Genomic DNA, 19743 nt, shown 5'->3' on the forward strand with positions numbered 1-19743 from the left:
AAATATTTATTGCATTTTCCTTTTCCAAATGGGTGGTAATTTAGAATGCGTAAGATTCTGTATTTACGATAGACACATTGCTTCTCCCTTCGTTCTTCAGTCTTCCGGCTCTTTCACTCAAAGCCAGCCCCCTTTTCTTTTGTGTAACCAGCTGTCATATCTGTTCCGTCCGCTAGGGAAGTTTTCCTTTATGATATAATTTGTAATCAAGGTATGATTCATTCTGTATATATGTAATTAGTTAGGTATTTAGTAAATAAATAATTAAACCCAATTTTGTATTGCAGATTCAACTTGTTAGCCAGGGTTCGTGAAGATAACCAAGAATTTACAACTTTCAGATGAGACTGAATTAAGGTGACGATTGCTATTGATGTAAAATATTACTAGGTCATTAAGAGTTTATTCGGAAGATAACAGCTCTATAAATATTATTTTGTAGTGCCCCGACTTTCTAGTTAATTGCATTTACATGATTAGCTCAATTAGGTAATATTAATGACATAAAATCCTTTCTATAGAATAACATGTCATATCACTTAATCCGGCATAGCCCAAGGCACAACAGTAGCTAGCTAGCTGATGGCAGAAGTGTCAGCTAGAGATCTGCAGGAACTTGTAGTCTTTCACTCTGTCTACTTTTATGTTAATTAGGATTTTTAGAGTCAGAGTAAATAGAGATAAATATTTTGATAAGTCTCCTTGTCCAAGAGAGTTCTACACTGTTATAAAAATGTCATGCCAGGGTAAGCCTACAGGAAACATAGCCCCTATTTCTAAAAATCCACAATTGATAAAATGAATGGTGAAAAAAAACGATTGGAACCATTTCCACGTTTGACCGTTAGGTTTTATGGGTATTATGACGGGTCCACTGTGAGGCTCAATGATTCACAAACATGCAGGGGGATGCAGAGTGCCAACTGCTTGAACTTCAGTTGTCAAAAAAAAAACACTTTCGCTCAAACACCTTAAGAGTGTGTGTGTGTGTGTGTACACAATACTGTATTTATTCCTTTGTATATAATTTCTCAACAGGAAAAGTTAACAAAATAGCTGGAGGGGGACTATTACTATCAGTTAAATTATTACCCCTTACCCTCTAAGTAGGCAAAGCGACCGTACTCCTTGATGATGGCAGGCTGGGCGGGTAGCCCCCCGTCTTCACTCCGCAGCCCCCCACTGACATCGCTGTCCTCAGGCAGCTCCGTCCACACCGTCCCCCCGTCCACCACAAAGTACAGCTCGTTGAACAGAGCCGATTTGTACCAGGAAGGGAGAGAGCTACCACACAGACAGATAGTTGACTACCATTGCAGATGTTGCGACTTTTCACATGTAAAAACACACATTCATTGTTCAAGTTGAACATGTGAAGAAAGCTATATGTTTGTTATTGAACATGTATTACAAGGTCTTCAGAAAATGTACAGTTCCTTCAGAAAGTATTCATACACCCTTGACTTATTCCACATTTTGAGTTACAGCCGGAATTCAAATTGGATTTTAAAAAAATAAAAAAATCTCACCATATACACATGAACAAAGTGAAAAGATGAAATATTTGCTAATTTACTGCAAATGAAATATAAAAATCTCTCATTTACATAAGTTGTCACACCCCTGAGTCAAAACATTGTAGAATCACCTTGTGATTACAGCTGTGAGTTTTTCTGGGTAAGTCTAAGTGCTTTGCACACCTGGATTATACAATATTGCACATTATTATTTTTATAATTCTTCAAGCTCTATCAAGTTGGTTCTTAATCATTGCTAGACAGCCATTTTCAAGCTGATTTAAGTCCAAACTGTAACTAGGCCACTCGAACATTCAATGTCATCTTGGTAAGCAACTCCAATTTATGGTTGACCTTGTGTTTGAGGTTATTGTCCTGTTGAAAGGTGAATTTGTCTCCCAGTGAAAGCAAACAACCAGGTTTTCCTCTAGGATTTTGCCTGTGATTAGAGCCATTTGCCCCCCAAAAACTCCATTGTCCTTGCCGATGACAAGCATAACATGATGCAGCCACCACAACGCTTGAAAATATGAAGAGCGGTACTCAGGGATGTGTTGGATTTGCCTCAAACATAATGCTTTGTGTCCAGGACAAAGTTAATTTCTTTGCCAAATGTTTTACTGTTTTAATATAGTGCCTTAGTGCAAACTGAATGCATGTTTTGGAATATTTGTATTCTGTACAGGCTTCCTTCTATTCACTTGTCATTAAGGTTAGTATTGAGGAGTAACTACAATGTTTCTGGTCCATCCTCAGTTCTCCTATCACAGCCATTAAACTAACTGTTTTAAAGTCACCATTGGCCGGCCTCATGTTCAAATCCCTGAGCAGTTTCCTTCCTCTCCAGCAACTGAGTTTGGAAGGACGCCTGAACTTTGAAGTCACTGGGTGTATTAATACACCATCCAAAGTGTAATTAATAACATCTTCATGCTCAAAGAGATATTCAATGTCTGCTTTTTTTTACCCATCTACCAATAGGTGCCCTTCTTTGCAAGGCACTGGAAATCCTCTCTGGTCTTTGTAGTTGAATCTGTTTGAAATTCGCTACTCAAAAACATTTTCTAAACATAATTACACTGACATTATGGGGTATTGTATGTAGGCAGGTGACACAATCTCAATTTAATACATTTTAAATTCAGGCTGTAACAAAATGTGGAAACAGTCAAGAGGTGTGAATACTTTGAAGGTAGGTACCTGTCCTGCAGTATGGGTCTCTGCCACTCCTCGATACTCCTCTCCCACAGTCTGTAGTGTGTCAGCGCGTGGTGGCTGAGAGAGGGAGCCGCATCCGCCTTGGTACCAAAGAAACGCGTGTACCTCCTAGAACACATACACAAAAGACATTGGCTGTGTGCAAAATGGTACCCTATTCTCTCTACAATAGTGCACTACTTTTAACCAGGACCCATGGGCAGCCATCAAATATATTACATTACTTATCCAGAGCAGACTTAAAATAACTGCATTCAAATAAGGAATGCGAGACAACGTTCCATGATCACGCATTCAAAAATAGCTGTTACCAAGTAGCAGGCGAATACAGTAGTCTACAAGGCCCATAATAACACAGTGATGACGCATTGTCATGATTAAGTGCACACAGAAGTAGTCTTCGTAGGGAGTAACAGTAAGCGGTAGTGAACATAAGATATGCATGTCATTATGTTCTTTTATTCCTTAAAGACCCCAGGTTCAAGTGTACCTAGACTGACGTACACAAGACCCAGTATATACAGTTGAAGTTGGAAGTTTACATACACTTAGGTTGGAGTCATTAAAACTTGTTTTTCAACCACTCTACAAATGTCTTGTTAACAAACTATTGTTCTGGCAAGTCGGATAGGATATCTACTTTGTGCATGACAAGTAACTTTTCCAACAATTGTTCATAGAGATTATTTCACTGTATCACAATTCCAGTGGGTCAGAAGTTTACATACATACACTAAGTTGACTGTGCCTTTAAACAGCTTGGAAAATTCCAGAAAATGATGTCATGGCTTTAGAAGCTTCTGATAAATGATGTCAATTAGAGTGTGTCAATCGGAGGTGTACCTATGGATGTATTTCAAGGCCTATCTTTAAACTCTGCCTCTTTGCTTGACATCACGGAAAAATCAAAAGAAAAATCAGCCAAGACCTCCACAAGACTGGTTCATCCTTGGGAGCAACTGCCAAACACCAGAAGGTACCATGTTCATCTGTACAAACAATAGTACGCAAGTATAAAAACCATGGGACCACACAGCCACCATACCGCTCAGGAAGGAGATGCTTTCTGTCTCCTAGAGATGAACGTACTTTGGTGCGAAAAGTGCTAATCAATCCCAGAATAACAGCACAAGGCCCTTGTGAAGATGCTGGAAGTACCTTTATCCACAGTAAAACGAGTCCTATATTGACATTACCTGAAAGGCCGCTCAGCCACGAAGAAGCCACTGCTCCAAAACCACCATAAAAAAAGCCAGACTACGGTTTGCAACTGCACATGGGGACAAAGATGGTACTTTTTGGAGAAATGTCCTCTGCTCTGATGAAACAAAAATAGAACTGTTTGTCCATAATGACAATCATTATGTTTGGAGGAAAAAGGGGAGGCTTGCAAGCCGAAGAATACCATCCCAACCGTGAGGCACGGGGGTGGCAGCTTCATGTTGTGGGGGTGCTTTGCTGCAAGAGGGACTGGTGCACTTCACAAAATAGATGGCAGCATGAAGAAAAATTATGTGGATATATTAAAACAACATCAAGACATCAGTCAGGAAGTTAAAGCTTGGTCACAAATGGGTCTTCCAAATGGACAATGACCAAGAATACTTCCAAAGTTGAGGCAAAATGGCTTAAGGACAACAAAGTCGAGGTATTGGAGTGGCCATCAAAGTCCTGACCTCAATCCTACAGAATATTTGTGGACAGAATTGAAAAAGTGTGTGAGCAAGTAGGCCTACCCACCTGACTCAGTTACACCAGCTCTGTCAGGTGGAATGGGCCAAAATTCACCCAACTTATTGTGGGAAGCTTGTGGAAGGCTATCCGAAACGTTTGACCCAAGTTAAACAATTTAAAGGCAATGATACCAAATACTAATTGAGTGTATGTAAACTTCTGACCCACTGGGAATGTGATGAAAAATAAAAACTGAAATAAATTATTCCCTCTACTATTATTCTGGCATTTCACATTCTTAAAATAAAGTGGTGATCCTAACTGACCTAAAACAGGGAATATTCACTAGGATTAACTGTCAGGAATTGTGAAAAACTGAGTTTAAATGTATTTGGCTAAGGTGTATGTAAAATTCTGACTTCAACTGTAATTATACCCCACAGCAAGAGCTGAAGAGCAGGTAGAACAACTTCCAGTGGACGTCTTCATCCATTAAATATCTTGGCATAAATCTACTGAAAGACACACCCAGAATTTATGACATGAAATACGTTCCCATCAAAATATGATGACCTGGACAGGTGGAATTCATTTCCTTTGGCTCTTCGTAGTAGAATTTAAACAAATCAAAATGTATATGCTGCCAAGGTTAATGTATTTGTTCCAATCACTGCCCAAAGAAATCCCACCTAAACAGTTGGGGGGGGGGCCTTACCAAGCCTAAAATATTATTTTGTGTCAGCCCAATTGAGACCTTGGGTGTGTTGGTGCAATTCAAAATACGAATCCAAATGGAAAGCCATCGATACTACTTTGACAGAGATGCCTATACAGTCAGTTTTGGGTAATAGAAATATACAAAATCAGTGGATACAGTTATGGTTTAGGATAGTAAAGCAACTTCATTTAGACAGAGGTCAAACTGCTGAGTTGGTTTGCATAAGACCCCTACAACTCAGGATAACAGATTTAAACAGTGGATGCAGAGAGGGATCACATCATTTAGGACAATTATAAGGAATGGGGATCTAGAGCTTCCATGACCTAAGTAAAAAAAAAAATAAAAAAAATTGGCTTGGATATACTAGATTTTTTACAGGTACCTGCGGGTTCAACACTTTTGCTTTTTTTTTTCTTCCCCAATTTTGTGATATCCAATTATAATCCTGTCTCATCGCTACAACTCCGACAGGCTCTGGAGAGGGGATGGTCGAGTCATGCGCCCTCTTAACACCCGCTCGTTTAACCCGGAAGCCAGCCGCACCAATGTGTTGGAGGAAACACTGTTCACCTGACGGCCGAAGTCAGCTTGCAGGCGCTAGAAAGCGATGAGCCAAGTAAGGGCCCTTGTGGCCAAACCCGGACGACGCTGGGCCAATTGTGCGCAGCCCTATGGGACTCGCAGTCACAGCCGGTTGTGACACAGCCTGGCTGTAGTGACGCCGCAACACTGCGATCCAGTGCCTTAGACAGCTGTGCCACTCAGGAGGCACCTTCGACTACTTTTTTAAATAAATGTCACACTTGGGTATCTCAGAAATTGATCCAAGTATTTACTAACGCATAACTTGGAGTATAATTATATATATATATATATATATATAAAATAAAACAAATCTAATCTTTACCTGAGTATTCTATATTAAACAGAAATGGGAGGAGGAACGTAACAGTCTTGATTTACCCAGGCTGCCCGGTGGTTACATGTCACTGAAAATGCTGTGCTCCAGTGAGTAGCAGTTACAAGGTTTACAGTAATGGACAGGAGTGTGTGTACACCTGAGGCAGTGTAACTGGAGCCTGTGATTGTGTGTTGCACATGTCATTCGGAGTTTGATCTATCCTCCTCATGACTCTCTCCTTGGTGAGGATCAAAAGGTGCCAGAAAGTCAGACTCATGTTTAATAAGGGACATATTCATGTAAGAGATGTCTGTAGATCTTTAGAGTTTAAGTCGGGAGATGGTAACTCGTTAAACAACTTCGTTGTTCCCCAAATTCCTAATGAGTTTAATTGTTACATGATTAATTTAAAACAAAGTAACAATTAAACATAGTTGATAAAATAAATAAGAGTCATCAGATTAATGAGTCACGACATTCTCTAGGACAGGTATTTCAAACTGGGGTACGCCAAATAAAAATGTGATTCACATTTTTAATTAAAATAATACTTCACATTTTCAAACATTCCATTTAACCATCTAGTGTTCAGCGAAATAACACCACAATGTCAAAAACAGGTAGCCTCGTCAAATAATTAACATCCAATCACATGAACCGTTACTCTCTCGTAGGAATTCCACTAACGGTCCGTATGTAGCCAAACGTAGCTGCTGCTAATTCCGTTTGCTCGAAAATGTATAAAATTGTTGTTTTTTTAAATGAAGGCCCGCGTCCATAGAGACACATCAGCTCTACTGGTAGTACTGCTACTAGCAGCAGTAATACACCTGCACCTGTCGACAAGTTGTTCTGCTTTAACGAGCACATACAGTGCCTTGCGAAAGTATTCGGCCCCCTTGAACTTTGCGACCTTTTGCCACATTTCAGGCTTCAAACAAAGATATAAAATTGTATTTTTTTGTGAAGAATCAACAACAAGTGGGACACAATCATGAAGTGGAATGACATTTATTGGATATTTCAAACTTTTTTAAATCAAAAACTGAAAAATTGGGCGTGCAAAATTATTCAGCCCCCTTAAGTTAATACTTTGTAGCGCCACCTTTTGCTGCGATTACAGCTGTAAGTCGCTTGGGGTATGTCTATCAGTTTTGCACATCGAGAAATTTTTTCCCATTCCTCCTTGCAAAACAGCTCGAGCTCAGTGAGGTTGGATGGAGAGCACTTGTGAACAGCAGTTTTCAGTTCTTTCCACAGATTCTCGATTGGATTCATGTCTGGACTTTGACTTGGCCATTCTAACACCTGGATATGTTTATTTTTGAACCATTCCATTGTAGATTTTGCTTTATGTTTTGGATCATTGTCTTGTTGGAAGACAAATCTCCGTCCCAGTCTCAGGTCTTTTGCAGACTCCATCAGGTTTTCTTCCAGAATGGTCCTGTATTTGGCTCCATCCATCTTCCCATCAATTTTAACCATCTTTCCTGTCCCTGCTGAAGAAAAGCAGGCCCAAACCATGATGCTGCCACCACCATGTTTGACAGTGGGGATGGTGTGGTCAGGGTGATGAGCTGGGTTGCTTTTACGCCAAACATAACGTTTTGCATTGTTGCCAAAAAGTTCAATTTTGGCTTCATCTGACCAGAGCACCTTCTTCTACATGTTTGGTGTGTCTCCCAGGTGGCTTTTGGCAAACTTTAAACAACACCTTTTATGGATATCTTTAAGAAATGGCTCTCTTCTTGCCACTCTTCCATAAAGGCCAGATTTGTGCAATATACGACTGATTGTTGTCCTATGGACAGAGTCTCCCACCTCAGCTGTAGATCTCTGCAGTTCATCCAGAGTGATCATGGGCCTCTTGGCTGCATCTCTGATCAGTCTTCTCCTTGTATGAGCTGAAAGTTTAGAGGGACGGCCAGGTCTTGGTAGATTTGCAGTGGTCTGATACTCCTTCCATTTCAATATTATCGCTTGCACAGTGCTCCTTGGGATGTTTAAAGCTTGGGAAATCTTTTTGTATCCAAATCCGGCTTTAAACTTCTTCACAACAGTATCTCGGACCTGCCTGGTGTGTTCCTTGTTCTTCATGATGCTCTCTGCGCTTTTAACGGACCTCTGAGACTATCACAGTGCAGGTGCATTTATACGGAGACTTGATTACACACAGGTGGATTGTATTTATCATCATTAGTCATTTAGGTCAACATTGGATCATTCCGAGATCCTCACTGAACTTCTGGAGAGAGTTTGCTGCACTGAAAGTAAAGGGGCTGAATAATTTTGCATGCCCAATTTTCGATTTGTTAAAAAAGTTTGAAATATCCAATAAATGTCGTTCCACTTCATGATTGTGTCCCACTTGTTGTTGATTCTTCACAAAAAAATACAGTTTTATATCTTTATGTTTGAAGCCTGAAATGTGGCAAAAGGTCGCAAAGTTCAAGGGGCCCGAATACTTTCGCAAGGCACTGTATAATGCTAGCATCAGTAATTCTACATTTGTTGTTAGCCCAGCTAGCATGGACACTGACAGTTGTGAATCTGATGCAGCCGAAGAGCTACTACCTGCCCCCTTACCCCGGAGGAAAGCACCGAACAGACAGGGACGTTGGACCATCGAAGAGATGCAAATATGACAACTACATTGATTTGGGGTTCACTTATATTGGGAGTAGTGCCTTTCCTCAGCCACAGTTTGTTATATGTGCAAAAGTACCATCTCACAACTCTATGAAACCTTCACTCTTGCGCAGACATTTCGGAAAAAAACATGCCAATTTGAAAAATAAACCACAAGAGTTTTTTGAGCGAAAATTAAGACGACTTTCGAGTAGTAAGACATGTATAAAAGCAACAGATACCATTAATAAGAAGGGGCTAGGAATAACTTATATGGTGAGCTACTGAGTGGCTGAGACAGGCAAGCTCCATACTATTGTGGAGGACTTCATTCTTCCTGCTGCAGATATGCCTGGGACAATGCTGGGGGAAAAAGGCAAAAAAAAACTATACAGACAATGACTCCATCAAACAACACTGTTTCATGACACCAGTGACATGGCAGGAGATGTTTTTAAACAATTACTTCTTTGCATATAAGCCAGCGAATTCTATGCGTTACAGCTGGATGAGTCAACAGACGTGGCGGGCCTGGCACAGCTCCTAGTATATGTCCATTACATTTATGGGGGGTATATTAAGGAAGACATCCTCTTTTGCAAACCACTGGAAACCAGGACAACATGAGGAAATGTTTTAAGTACTGGACAGCTTTGTGACATCAAATGGACTTGGTGGTCAAGATGTGTTGGTGCAAAAGCCATGACAGGGAGACATAGTGGAGTGGTAATGCGCTTGCAAGCAGTTGCTCCCTACGCCACTTGGGTACACTGCAGCATCCAGCTTGAAAGACATTTGGGAGACTAACAAAGTTAACCATTTTCACTGTAAAGCAAGTCCCCTGAACTCTCGTGTATTTTCTGCACTGTGCAATATGGGCAGCGACCATGTAATGCTTCTACAACATACAGAAGTGCGCTGGTTATCAAGAGGCAAAGTATTGACACGCTTTTTTTTAAGAGACAAGCCTAAAGTTTCTTTTACTGACCATCATTTTCACTTGTCTGACCACTTGCATGATGATGAGTTTCTCACAACTGGCCTATCTGCGTGATGTTTTTTCTCACCTGAATGATCTGAATCTAGGATTACAGGGACTCTCCGCAACTATATTCAATGTGCGGGACAAAAAAAAAAAAATGAGGCTAAGAAGTTGGAGCGCTTCTCTGTCAGCATTAACAAGGTCAACACACAGGTCTTTCTTCATTGTATGCTTTTTTGTGTGTGCAAATGAACTCAAGCTTAAGGACAATGAAAAATGTGATATAGCGAAGCACCTGAGTGAGTTGGGTACGCAATTATGCATGTAATTTCCTGAAATGGATGACAAACAACTGGATTCGTTATCCCTTTCATGCCCTGCCTACAATCGACTTACTGATATCTGAACAAGAGAGCCTCGTCAAAATTGCAACAAGCAGTTCTGTGAAAATTGAATTTCAAAATCATAAGCAACTGCCAGATATCTGGATAGGGCTGCGCTCAGAGTATCCTGCCTTGGAAAATCGTGCTGTTAAAAACACTGATGCCCTTGGCAACCACGTACCTATGTGAGAGTGGATTCTCGGCCCTCACTAGCAAGAAAACTAAATACAGGTACAGGCTGTGTGTGGAAAATGATTTAAGACACTCTCTCCAATACAACATTGCAGTTATGTGCATCCTTTCAAGCACACCCTTCTCATTAAGCTGTGGTGAGTTATTCACAATTTGCGATGAACAAATAAAGTTATGTAAGATGGCTAAATAAAGAGCTAAATTATTGGTTATTCTTATTATTTCTGCCCTGGTCCTATAAGAGCTGTCACTTCACACGAGCCGGGTTGTGACAAAAGCTCACTCATTCTTATGTTTAATAAATGTATTGTATAGTGTGCGTGTGGAAGGCTTACAATGATGGCAAAAAACAGCATTTGAGAGTCCGCTGACCCTGTTGCTAGAGGGGTTAAACAGCTGGAGGTTGAACATTTAAAGGGATACGGGACTATAAAAGTTTGGGAACCACTGCTCAAGGATAAAGCATATTTTACCATCAAGTATGCAGAGTGTACAGTAACTTTTCCTCACGTCAGACCTAATTGACAAGAGCCTCTCCCGTGTGTCGCAGTGGTCTAAGGCTGTGCCACTAGAGATTCTGAGTTCGAGTCCAGGCTGTAACAGCCGGCCACGTCTGGGAGAGTTATGGGGCGGCGCACAATTTGCCCAGTGTCGTCCGGGTTAGGGGAGGGTTTGGCCGGCAGGGGTGTCCTTGTCCCATCGCACACTAGCGACTCCTGGGGCGGGCCGGGTGCAGTGCACACTGACACTGTCGCCAGGTGTACTGTGTTTCCTCCGTCACATTGGTGCGGCTGGCTTCTAGGTTGGTTGGATCATGTTTCGGGAATGCACGGCTCTCGACCTTCTCCCGAGTCTGTACGGGAGTTGCAGCGATGAGACAAGACTAACTACCAATTGGATAATACGAAATTGGGGAGAAAAAAAAAGAGGTAATTAATTTGTATTTTTTTAAAGACCTGACTAACTTGAGGTGTAGCATGCAGTGTACATTGTTGAAAATTGAGCTGAGACACAGAGGAAAGTAGAACAGATTGAGAGGAATGGGGGAAAGCAATGGATGAGGAAATAAATTGAGTCCATTAGTCCAATTTACAATAAGGCTTATCTCACAGACATGTCAGAAAAACAAGTTGTTCCCCCCCGTCGGTGAACTGAAACCCGGTCTCTGTCGGAACAGCTTTTAGTCATATTGCATAGAAAGAGAGAGCGGTAAATTCAAGATCAGAATGGCCTTTTAATATGAAGCTTATTGAGAAAATTAAAAATCTAAGTTGTTCCTCCCAGTCTGGAGATACTGACCACTATAATAAACAAGGACAGATTGTCAATTTGAATTCTACCTATTTTTTAAATGTTACCTGACGTGTTCCCTCTCCCTGGAGCCAAATGTGATTTTAGGCATGTCCCACGCCAAGCTAAACTCCAGATCGTTGTGGCCCTGAGCCGGCACTGGACAGCCCACTGCCAGGGCTGCTGCCACCTTCTCTCCCTTCTGGGTGGGAGGACTGGAACCTGGGGGGGGTATGAGGCGGAGGGGTGGGGTGGGGAAGGAGAGAATGTCAAGGCGTTGTTAGGTTCTTCTTTTTCAGAGTAAATAACCCACGGGCACTAGAGAAGCTTTAGCCATGTTTAATCCTTCCCAAAGGTTCTGTACAGCTGTAATCAGACAGCTAAAGAATTCAGACATCACAGTTTAGATACATCCTACTTAAACTGTAAGGAAGAGGAGTGTCTTATGGCTCCACAGGAAATAAGGTAACCAGATAGCAACCCTGATTACTGCCTTAAGACTCACCCCTCATCTTCTGATCCACAGATATCCAATCGGACTTCCCTATATCAACACATCGCTTTCCTCCATTAAAACACATTCCAAAGGTTTCTGGCTTTTTATAAACTCTTTCTAGTCAAGGCTTTGTTTCTTTGTCTTTATTTAATATCTCAATGTTCAAAGTTTAGCCAAACCCAACAGTGTCAATAAAAGACTTGACTATGACCTGGAAAAGAAATCATGTGGGTGCTGTCATTCAAACCCTACGACCCATACAGAGGGTTGTCCAACAATTACTAATATATCCCTTCCTTTCCTGTACCCAAGGATGTTACATTATATGACAATCTATAAGAATATTTGAACTGCATACATTTAGTAAAAAGTGCCTAATTTCTAGATTTCGCTGACTACAGATCGTTGGTTCAACGCTCGGTCGGCTCCAGCTAGCCGTTTTAACTGAGCTGGGGGGATCCAATAAAAAGATTTGTGTGTGGGGGGGGGATAATGTACAAAAAAAATGTGATGTAATCAGTGATCGGCGGTTGATACCACTGACCAGTGGGGGAGTCCAGCCGTCCATCAGCGATGAGGTCACCCCACAGCATCCCACAGGTTCCCTTTGGACTGAACGCTGTCTGGTGACTGATCTCCCTGTCAGACTTCTCACACACACACATTTCACACAGTTAACAAGGTGATAATGGTTATGCCATCTTCAAATGGCCAGTGTTTTTTAATTGAAAGGAAAGTGTCAATAGCAATGAAAACAAATGATAAATCGTAAACAGAAACATTACCAGTGCACAACTGTAAAAACATATTGTGAATTTATGACGTCTACCTGTTCTCGCGCTGCCATGCACAGAGTGTAGGGGTTCACTGTGGTGCAGTGATGAAGCAAAACTCCAGAAACAGACTCCCCCGCCTTCTCCAGGTGGAATGGTTCGTTCCAGTGGCCCCCGCTCTTGTCGTCCTTGTGACCTGACCCATTGACCATGGTGAGCATGATTGAGACGTCCAGCGGGTAGTCATTCTTGTTCTCTATGTCCCACACAAACACCGCCACTGGGAGACTGGAATCCTGGAGGACGACAGAGAGAGGAGAGTCAGAGACCAAGACACATAAAACTTAGGTCTTTAAATCAAATTGTATTAGTCACATGCGCCGAATACTAACTTACAGTGAAATGCTTACTAATGAGCCCCTAACCAACAAGGCCGTTTTAAAAAATACAGATAAGATTAAAAGATCGGCTCGGGTTAAACGGTAAGTTTATGACAAGGCTGCATGACACGCTGGCGTAGGCATCATGCACCCTATATAGTGCACTACTTTTGGCCAGAGCCCTAGTCAAAAGTAGTGCACTACATTGGGAATAGGGTGCCATTTGGGGGGGGGGGCACTGTCTCTGCTTCAGCCACATTGGATGAAGTAGAAACGACATGACTGAAACCCAATGCCAAGTCATGTCATTGGGGGACATTCCCAACTACCTGGTAGTCGTGGGGGATGACGGGTGACACCTGTCTACAGGTGAGGGTGACGTTCTGCCCAGGGAGGGGGTAGACTGTCCAGGCCCGGGGGTACAAGGCGTGGTAGAAGGCGTACTCTCCGCAGTAGCCCCAGTTCCAGCCCTGCAGCGTGGGGGGGCGCTCCACTGACAACACCTGCTGGTACACTGTCTGACCGCCCCGACGCAGGCACACCGTGAACTAGGAGACAAGAGAGGAGGGATATGGGTAGACAACAGGACTGGAAGAGATCTGAATATATAGTATAATGCATGTGCCACAAAGTGAACTTCATATTCACCATACTCCTAGACTAAATAGAGTGGACTTTAAATATGAACTAGGAGCGGTAGAGGTGGAGTCCTCAACAGGTCCTGTCGACACAGTGGATTGGGAAGGAGGTCTGTTATTAGCCAACAGTTAAGAACTGGAGCTAAGAGGCTTTAAGCCTATTTGAAAATATTATTTGTTAAAGGCATAACCCGTTTAGAAAACTAAGATAATTAGTAGTCCATGTGTAAACTGGACATTCTCACAGTTAACTTCTTACACAGCGTGTTACTAGGTGCTAGGCAGTCTTTTCCCAAGCATACCTGGTTAGCGATTACAGTTTTGTAGTGGTACATCCCAGGGTTGAGTTGCCACCTGCAGAACTCCCCCCGCCAGCCTCGCGTGATGGTACCTCCTCCAATACCGCCAAGAGGAGCACCTGCAAAGGAGGGTGTTTCAGTACAGCAAATGTGTTTTCAAATGTTTCAATACTCATGAGTTTTAGTGATATTCATTAATACAGCTATTGATACTAGTTCATTGGAACATTATGGTGTGCACACCTACCATAGATCTGTCTCAGGGGAATGGCTCGGAACATATCAATGAAAGGAGCCTTCTTCTCTATTTGAGTCTTCTTATACCACCACTTGAGATACCTACACACACACAAATAATAAGCGAACATTGTTTGAGAATCCACATGAAAATGGGGACATTAACATGCACAAGCAGGTAGAGTAGGTGTAATCAGTAAACAAACTTATTTTTAAATACCTCATTCCAAAGAATCTTTCACAATCACTGAATAACATCCTGAGAGGGAGGGGGGTGCATAGCAGAAAGAGGACATTGCACGAATGGCATGTTCAAACAAAAGTTCAACCCCTACATCAGTGAACAGCTGGCTGTATTGTGTTGTTTTATGGGACTGTTCAGGAAAAGTCCTACAGTATGTAGCCATGTAGATGGTATGATTAAGAATTATTCTTATTGGTTAGGCCGAGATGAAGCGGGTCACTGTGCAAAGGAAGTGTCCCTTCATTAACAAATACACAGCAACAGCAGACTGAGGAAAAATAACATTTATCCATCTCGATTTCACTCCCTCTCTTACTCACTCTCTCCCTCTGTCCATTTCCCTATTGATCTTTGTCCATATTCCTCCCTCTGTCTAATTCTCTCCTTCATAAACTGTTTTGAAGACAGGCCCAGCTGCTTACAAGCATTCAGCACTCTGAACAAAGGCTGGGTCAAAACAGAACACGCCCCACACACAGAATTGTGGGGGATTGGCCGGATAAATGGATGAATTGTCTGTCGTGGGCTCAGAGACTGGCAGGACAGAGTGGTGGGGGTCAGATATTGTTTATGTTGGGAGAGGCCGGATGGAAGTGCTCATTTCAGAAGTGGGTTGCTCTTTTTGACTCATACATGGAGCAGGCCTTTGCTCACAAGTTGCTGAAATACCAGCCCTTTGTGTCACACCTGAACAGCCTTGGTTATCAGTGAAAACTTGTAATGCTGGAGCCTCTACCATGTATAGAGGCTGACAGTAGGTAGCCTTCAGTTTGCAGGCCTGCATTGGACAAAGGCAAAGCAGCAAGCAAGGTACTACTCTGTGTCACCCATCATAGGCAGGCAGCCTTCCTGTATGGAGAATGTTTGACTAAAATGTAATTTGTGGATTCAAATAAAGTATTTAAAATGTGTGTGTGTGTGTGGGGTCACACAGAGGCACAGTGTTGGTAATTGATTAGACTATCGACCTAAGGCCGTTAAAAACCTTGGGCCTTAGGTCTAAACCTGCAATTAACGCTAAAGACGACAGGGTGCACATGCTAGATTAGAACACACAGACTGCCACAAATCAAATACAGAATAGCCTATTAGCTCAACATGGTCTTAAAATCAGGGGTCAAAGAAAATAAGTTGCCACCATAACGGCCAGCTCAGAAATACTGACAACTTTACTGTAGACATTAGACAATGGCATTTGGCCTGCTGAATTTAGTCACAAAATGGATACAAATGGACAGAGTTACAGGTCTGCTCGACTTCAAATAGGATCTGAATAGGACTTGTTGTAGTTGTGGGAAAATGATGGCCACAGCCACAGGTAAACAAAGAGGAGACCCTCTTCAATGGATCCTTGTGAAAAATGTCAGTCAGTCCTGCTCTTTTTTTATTTTATTACCTTTATTTAACCAGGCAAGTCAGTTAAGATCAAATTCTTATTTTCAATGACGGCCTGTTAAGGGGCAGAACGACAGATTTGTCAGCTCGGGGGTTTGAAATTGCAACCTTCCGGTTATGAGTCCAACGCTCTAACCACTAGGCTACCCTGCCGCCCCTCTATTGAGCAATAGACAGACAGACCTCTGAATCAGGGCTGGAGACAAATCGAATTGAAGGCAGTCAACTCAGGAAGTGATTTTAATTTTAAATTCTAAAATGTAAAAACTTGTGAAATAACTTCTACACCTCAGTTTATTGAGAAGTCATTGAAAATAGTGTTTTTCACATTTGGAATAGTTACTTCAGTTCACATCCCGAATACCTGTCCTTCAACTCAAATTGCCCCCAGCTCTGAATATGGGGCAGGTTTTTAGACTACCTGATGGTAGCCTTCTTACCTGTGAACTGTTCAAAGAATATAGGCTAAACAGTCAATGATTAACTGACGTTGCCATGGTGACGGACTGTGGGGGGGGAGAGGGGGGAGACAACGTAAAATAGATTGGCAGCCCACACCTTTAAGGATAACGCCCTCATTTTACTGTTGTTAGGCCTATAGTCTAAGCAATCTTGTTTTGTTAAGACAGCTCAAGGAAGAGGCAAAGTCCATGAATGTGAGGTTGAGTAGAGTTAATTTATCATTTCTTCACTGTTTGCCTAGCTCATTCACTTTAGGCACCAGAAGACTGTTTAATGTGAAAGAGAGCTCAACAGCATTCAAACATACACACTACACCAGTCAATGGCCAGCCTCCACCCAGTACCCTGACCTGAACCTTAGAGACTACTGCCCTATGTACATCGTCATTAAACACGGGTCACTTTAATAATGTTTACATATTGTTTTAACCACTTCATATGTACATACTCTATTCTAGTCAAGGCTCATCCTATATAACTACTGGTGTACAGACCTTTTCTATTCACACGCTGTCCACACACTGGACACTGACATTTTTCTTGACATTTTTGGGATTTGTGTGTATTGCTAGGTACTGTAAACACAAGCATTGCACTGTACCTGCAGCAAAATCTGCAAATACACTACCGTTCAAAAGGTTTGGGTCACATAAAAATGTCCTTGTTCTTGAAAGAAAAGTACATTTATCATTTTTTATCCATTAAAATTACATTAAATTAATCAGAAATACAGTGTATACATTGTTAATGTTGTAAACAACTATTGTAGCTAGAAAGTGCTGATATCCAATGGAATATCTACATAGGCATACAGAGGCCCATTATCAGCAACCATCCCTCCTGTGTTGCAATGGTTGCTATTCCAAGTTGATAATTTTAAAAGGCTAATTGATCATTAGAAAACCCTTTTGCAATTATGTTAGCACAGCTGAAAACTGTTGTTCGTTCTGGTTAAAGAAGCAATAAAACTGTCCTTCTTTAGACACGTTGAGTATCTGGAGCATCAGCATTTGGGGGTTCGATTAAGGTTAAAAATCACCAGAAACTAAGACCTTTCTTCAGAAACATATCAGTCTATTCTTGTTCTGGGAAATGAAGTCTATTCCATGAGAAATTGCCAAGAAACTGAAGATCTCGTACAACACTGTGTACTACTCCCTTCACAGAACAGCGCAAACTGGCTTTAACCATAATTGAAGGAGTGGGAGGCCCCGGTGCACAACTGAGCAAGAGGACAAGTACATTAGAGTGGTTAGTATGAGAAAGACGCCTCACAAGTCCTCAACTGGCAGCTTCATTAGATGAGACTGGTGTTTTGCAGGTACTATTTAATGAAGCTGCCAGTTGAGTACTTGTGAGGCGTCTTTCTCAAACTAACCACTCTAATGTACTTGTCCTCTTGCTCAGCTGTACGGCAACTGCTCGGCCCACAACAGTAAGGCTCTCCAGAGGGTAGTGAGGTCTGCACAACGCACCACCGGGGGCAAACTACCTGCCCTCCAGGACACCTACACCACCCAATGTCACAGGAAGGCCATAAAGATCAAGAACAACAATCAGGCCTGTTCACCCCGCTATCATCCAGAAGGAGAGGTCAGTACAGGTGCATCAAAGCAGGGACCGAGAGACTGAAAAACAGCTTCTATCTCAAGGCCATCCGACTGTTAAACAGCTACCACTAACATTGAGTGGCTGCTGCCAAAATACTTGGCTGCTGCCAAGTATAAATACCATGGGAACACGCAGCCGTCATACCGCTCAGGAAGGAGACACGCTCTGTCTCCTAGAGATGAATGTAGTTTGGTGCAAAAAGTGCAAATCAATCCCCGAACTACAGCAAAGGACATTGTGAAGATGGTACAAAAGTATCTATATCCATAGAAAAATTAGTCCTATATCGACAGGCCGCACAGCAAGGAAGAAGCCGCTGCACCAAAACCACCATAAAAAAGCCAGATCATGGTTTGCAACTACACATGGGACAAAGATCATACTTTTTGGAGAAATGCTCTGCTCTGATGAAACAAAAATAGAACGGTTTGGCCATAATGACCATCGTTATGTTTGGAGGAAAAAGGGGGATGCTTGCAAGCCTGACTCAGTTACACCAGCTCTGTCAGGAGGAATGTGCCAAAATTGGGAAGCTCGTGGAAGGCTACTCAGAACAATTGACCCAAGTTAAACAATTTAAAGGCAACGCTACCAAATACTAATTGAGTGTATGTAAACTTCTGACCCACTGGGAATGTTATGAAAGAAATAAAAGCTGAAATAAATCACTCTACTATTATTCTGACATTTCACATTGTTAAAATAAAGTGGTGATCCTAACTGACCTAAGACAGGGAATTTTTACAAGGATTAAATGTCAGGAATTGTGAAAAACTGAGTTTAAATGTATTTGGCTAAGGTGTATATGAACTTCCAACTTCAACTGTAGTGCTGTTGGCATATTATTTAAAGCATTATTGTATTACTTTGTTATTTAAAGCTAACAGATGTTCATTTTCCAGTTGATCTAGTTGCAGTCGGTCTGCAGTAGTTGTCATGTTAATACACCCAGCAGCCAGGTCAAACAGTGACATCACCTCTCTGCACCACTCTGAGGATATCTTTTCACATGAGATTCATCTAAAACACTGTGTGTGTGTGTGTTCTCCGCATGATTCCCAACTCCAATAGCACAGCTGAAAACAACCCAGGTCCAACAGGCTGTTTTTATCTTCTGCTGGTAATCCTTACTTTCATTGTTTTGTTACCAGTAGCACTGCAGGCCTACAGTAGATCAATATCAGCTTTGTATCAAGCAAGCCACCCACACCTGATTAGCCTACTCTCAGGAATGCAGGATTCTGGGCTGGCAGCAGTACAAGGTCTAAGCTGGCATGTCCTGAATGTAATATTATGAGTCTCAAATGGTTTCAGAGGAGGAGCAACAACAACCACCAATCAGTCCACAGATGTTAGAAAACCATGCAGGATAGAATTAGGCCTTGGTGTCAAACACAGACTGAGGCAAGTCATTTCCACAACAAAGCTAGCTTGTGTTTCTATGTCAAGTAAGTGAAGGATTGAGGTGTGAGAGACCAGTGTGGAGAAGAAGCTGGGTTGTGTGTTTTTTTACCCACTACCAGTCACAGCACCTGCATATGTACAGATCTCACACACACCTGCTCTTTTGGACAAGCAAAGAAACATGAGACTACACATGGCACCCTGGCAGGTAGGCTGCTCTGCTGCACCATAGGGACCCATGCCAGAGAAAAGTGATAGGCTACATACCCTTGCACTGAAAAATGCCTCTCCTTGCCAC

The 19743-nt window shown here is 42.1% G+C and overlaps 1 protein-coding gene across 4 annotated transcripts in view; it reads right to left on the reverse strand.

The window, feature by feature from the left end:
- The window catches only part of gba2 (glucosidase, beta (bile acid) 2), a 36898-nt gene that overhangs the window by 15527 nt on the left and 1628 nt on the right, over positions 1-19743 (reverse strand). For all 4 annotated transcript variants that reach the window (XM_064931432.1, XM_064931434.1, XM_064931433.1 and 1 more), the window contains exons 3-10: positions 14340-14431; positions 14096-14211; positions 13485-13703; positions 12832-13071; positions 12547-12649; positions 11575-11728; positions 2718-2843; positions 1100-1284 (exon numbers count right to left, since the gene is read on the reverse strand). In XM_064931432.1, coding sequence (XP_064787504.1) covers positions 1100-1284; positions 2718-2843; positions 11575-11728; positions 12547-12649; positions 12832-13071; positions 13485-13703; positions 14096-14211; positions 14340-14431 — 1235 coding nt within the window. The remainder of the gene's footprint in view (positions 1-1099; positions 1285-2717; positions 2844-11574; positions 11729-12546; positions 12650-12831; positions 13072-13484; positions 13704-14095; positions 14212-14339; positions 14432-19743) is intronic.

This window comes from Oncorhynchus masou, chromosome 23 (assembly GCF_036934945.1).
Source record: "Oncorhynchus masou masou isolate Uvic2021 chromosome 23, UVic_Omas_1.1, whole genome shotgun sequence".
In the NCBI taxonomy this organism is placed as follows: Eukaryota; Metazoa; Chordata; class Actinopteri; order Salmoniformes; family Salmonidae; genus Oncorhynchus; species Oncorhynchus masou.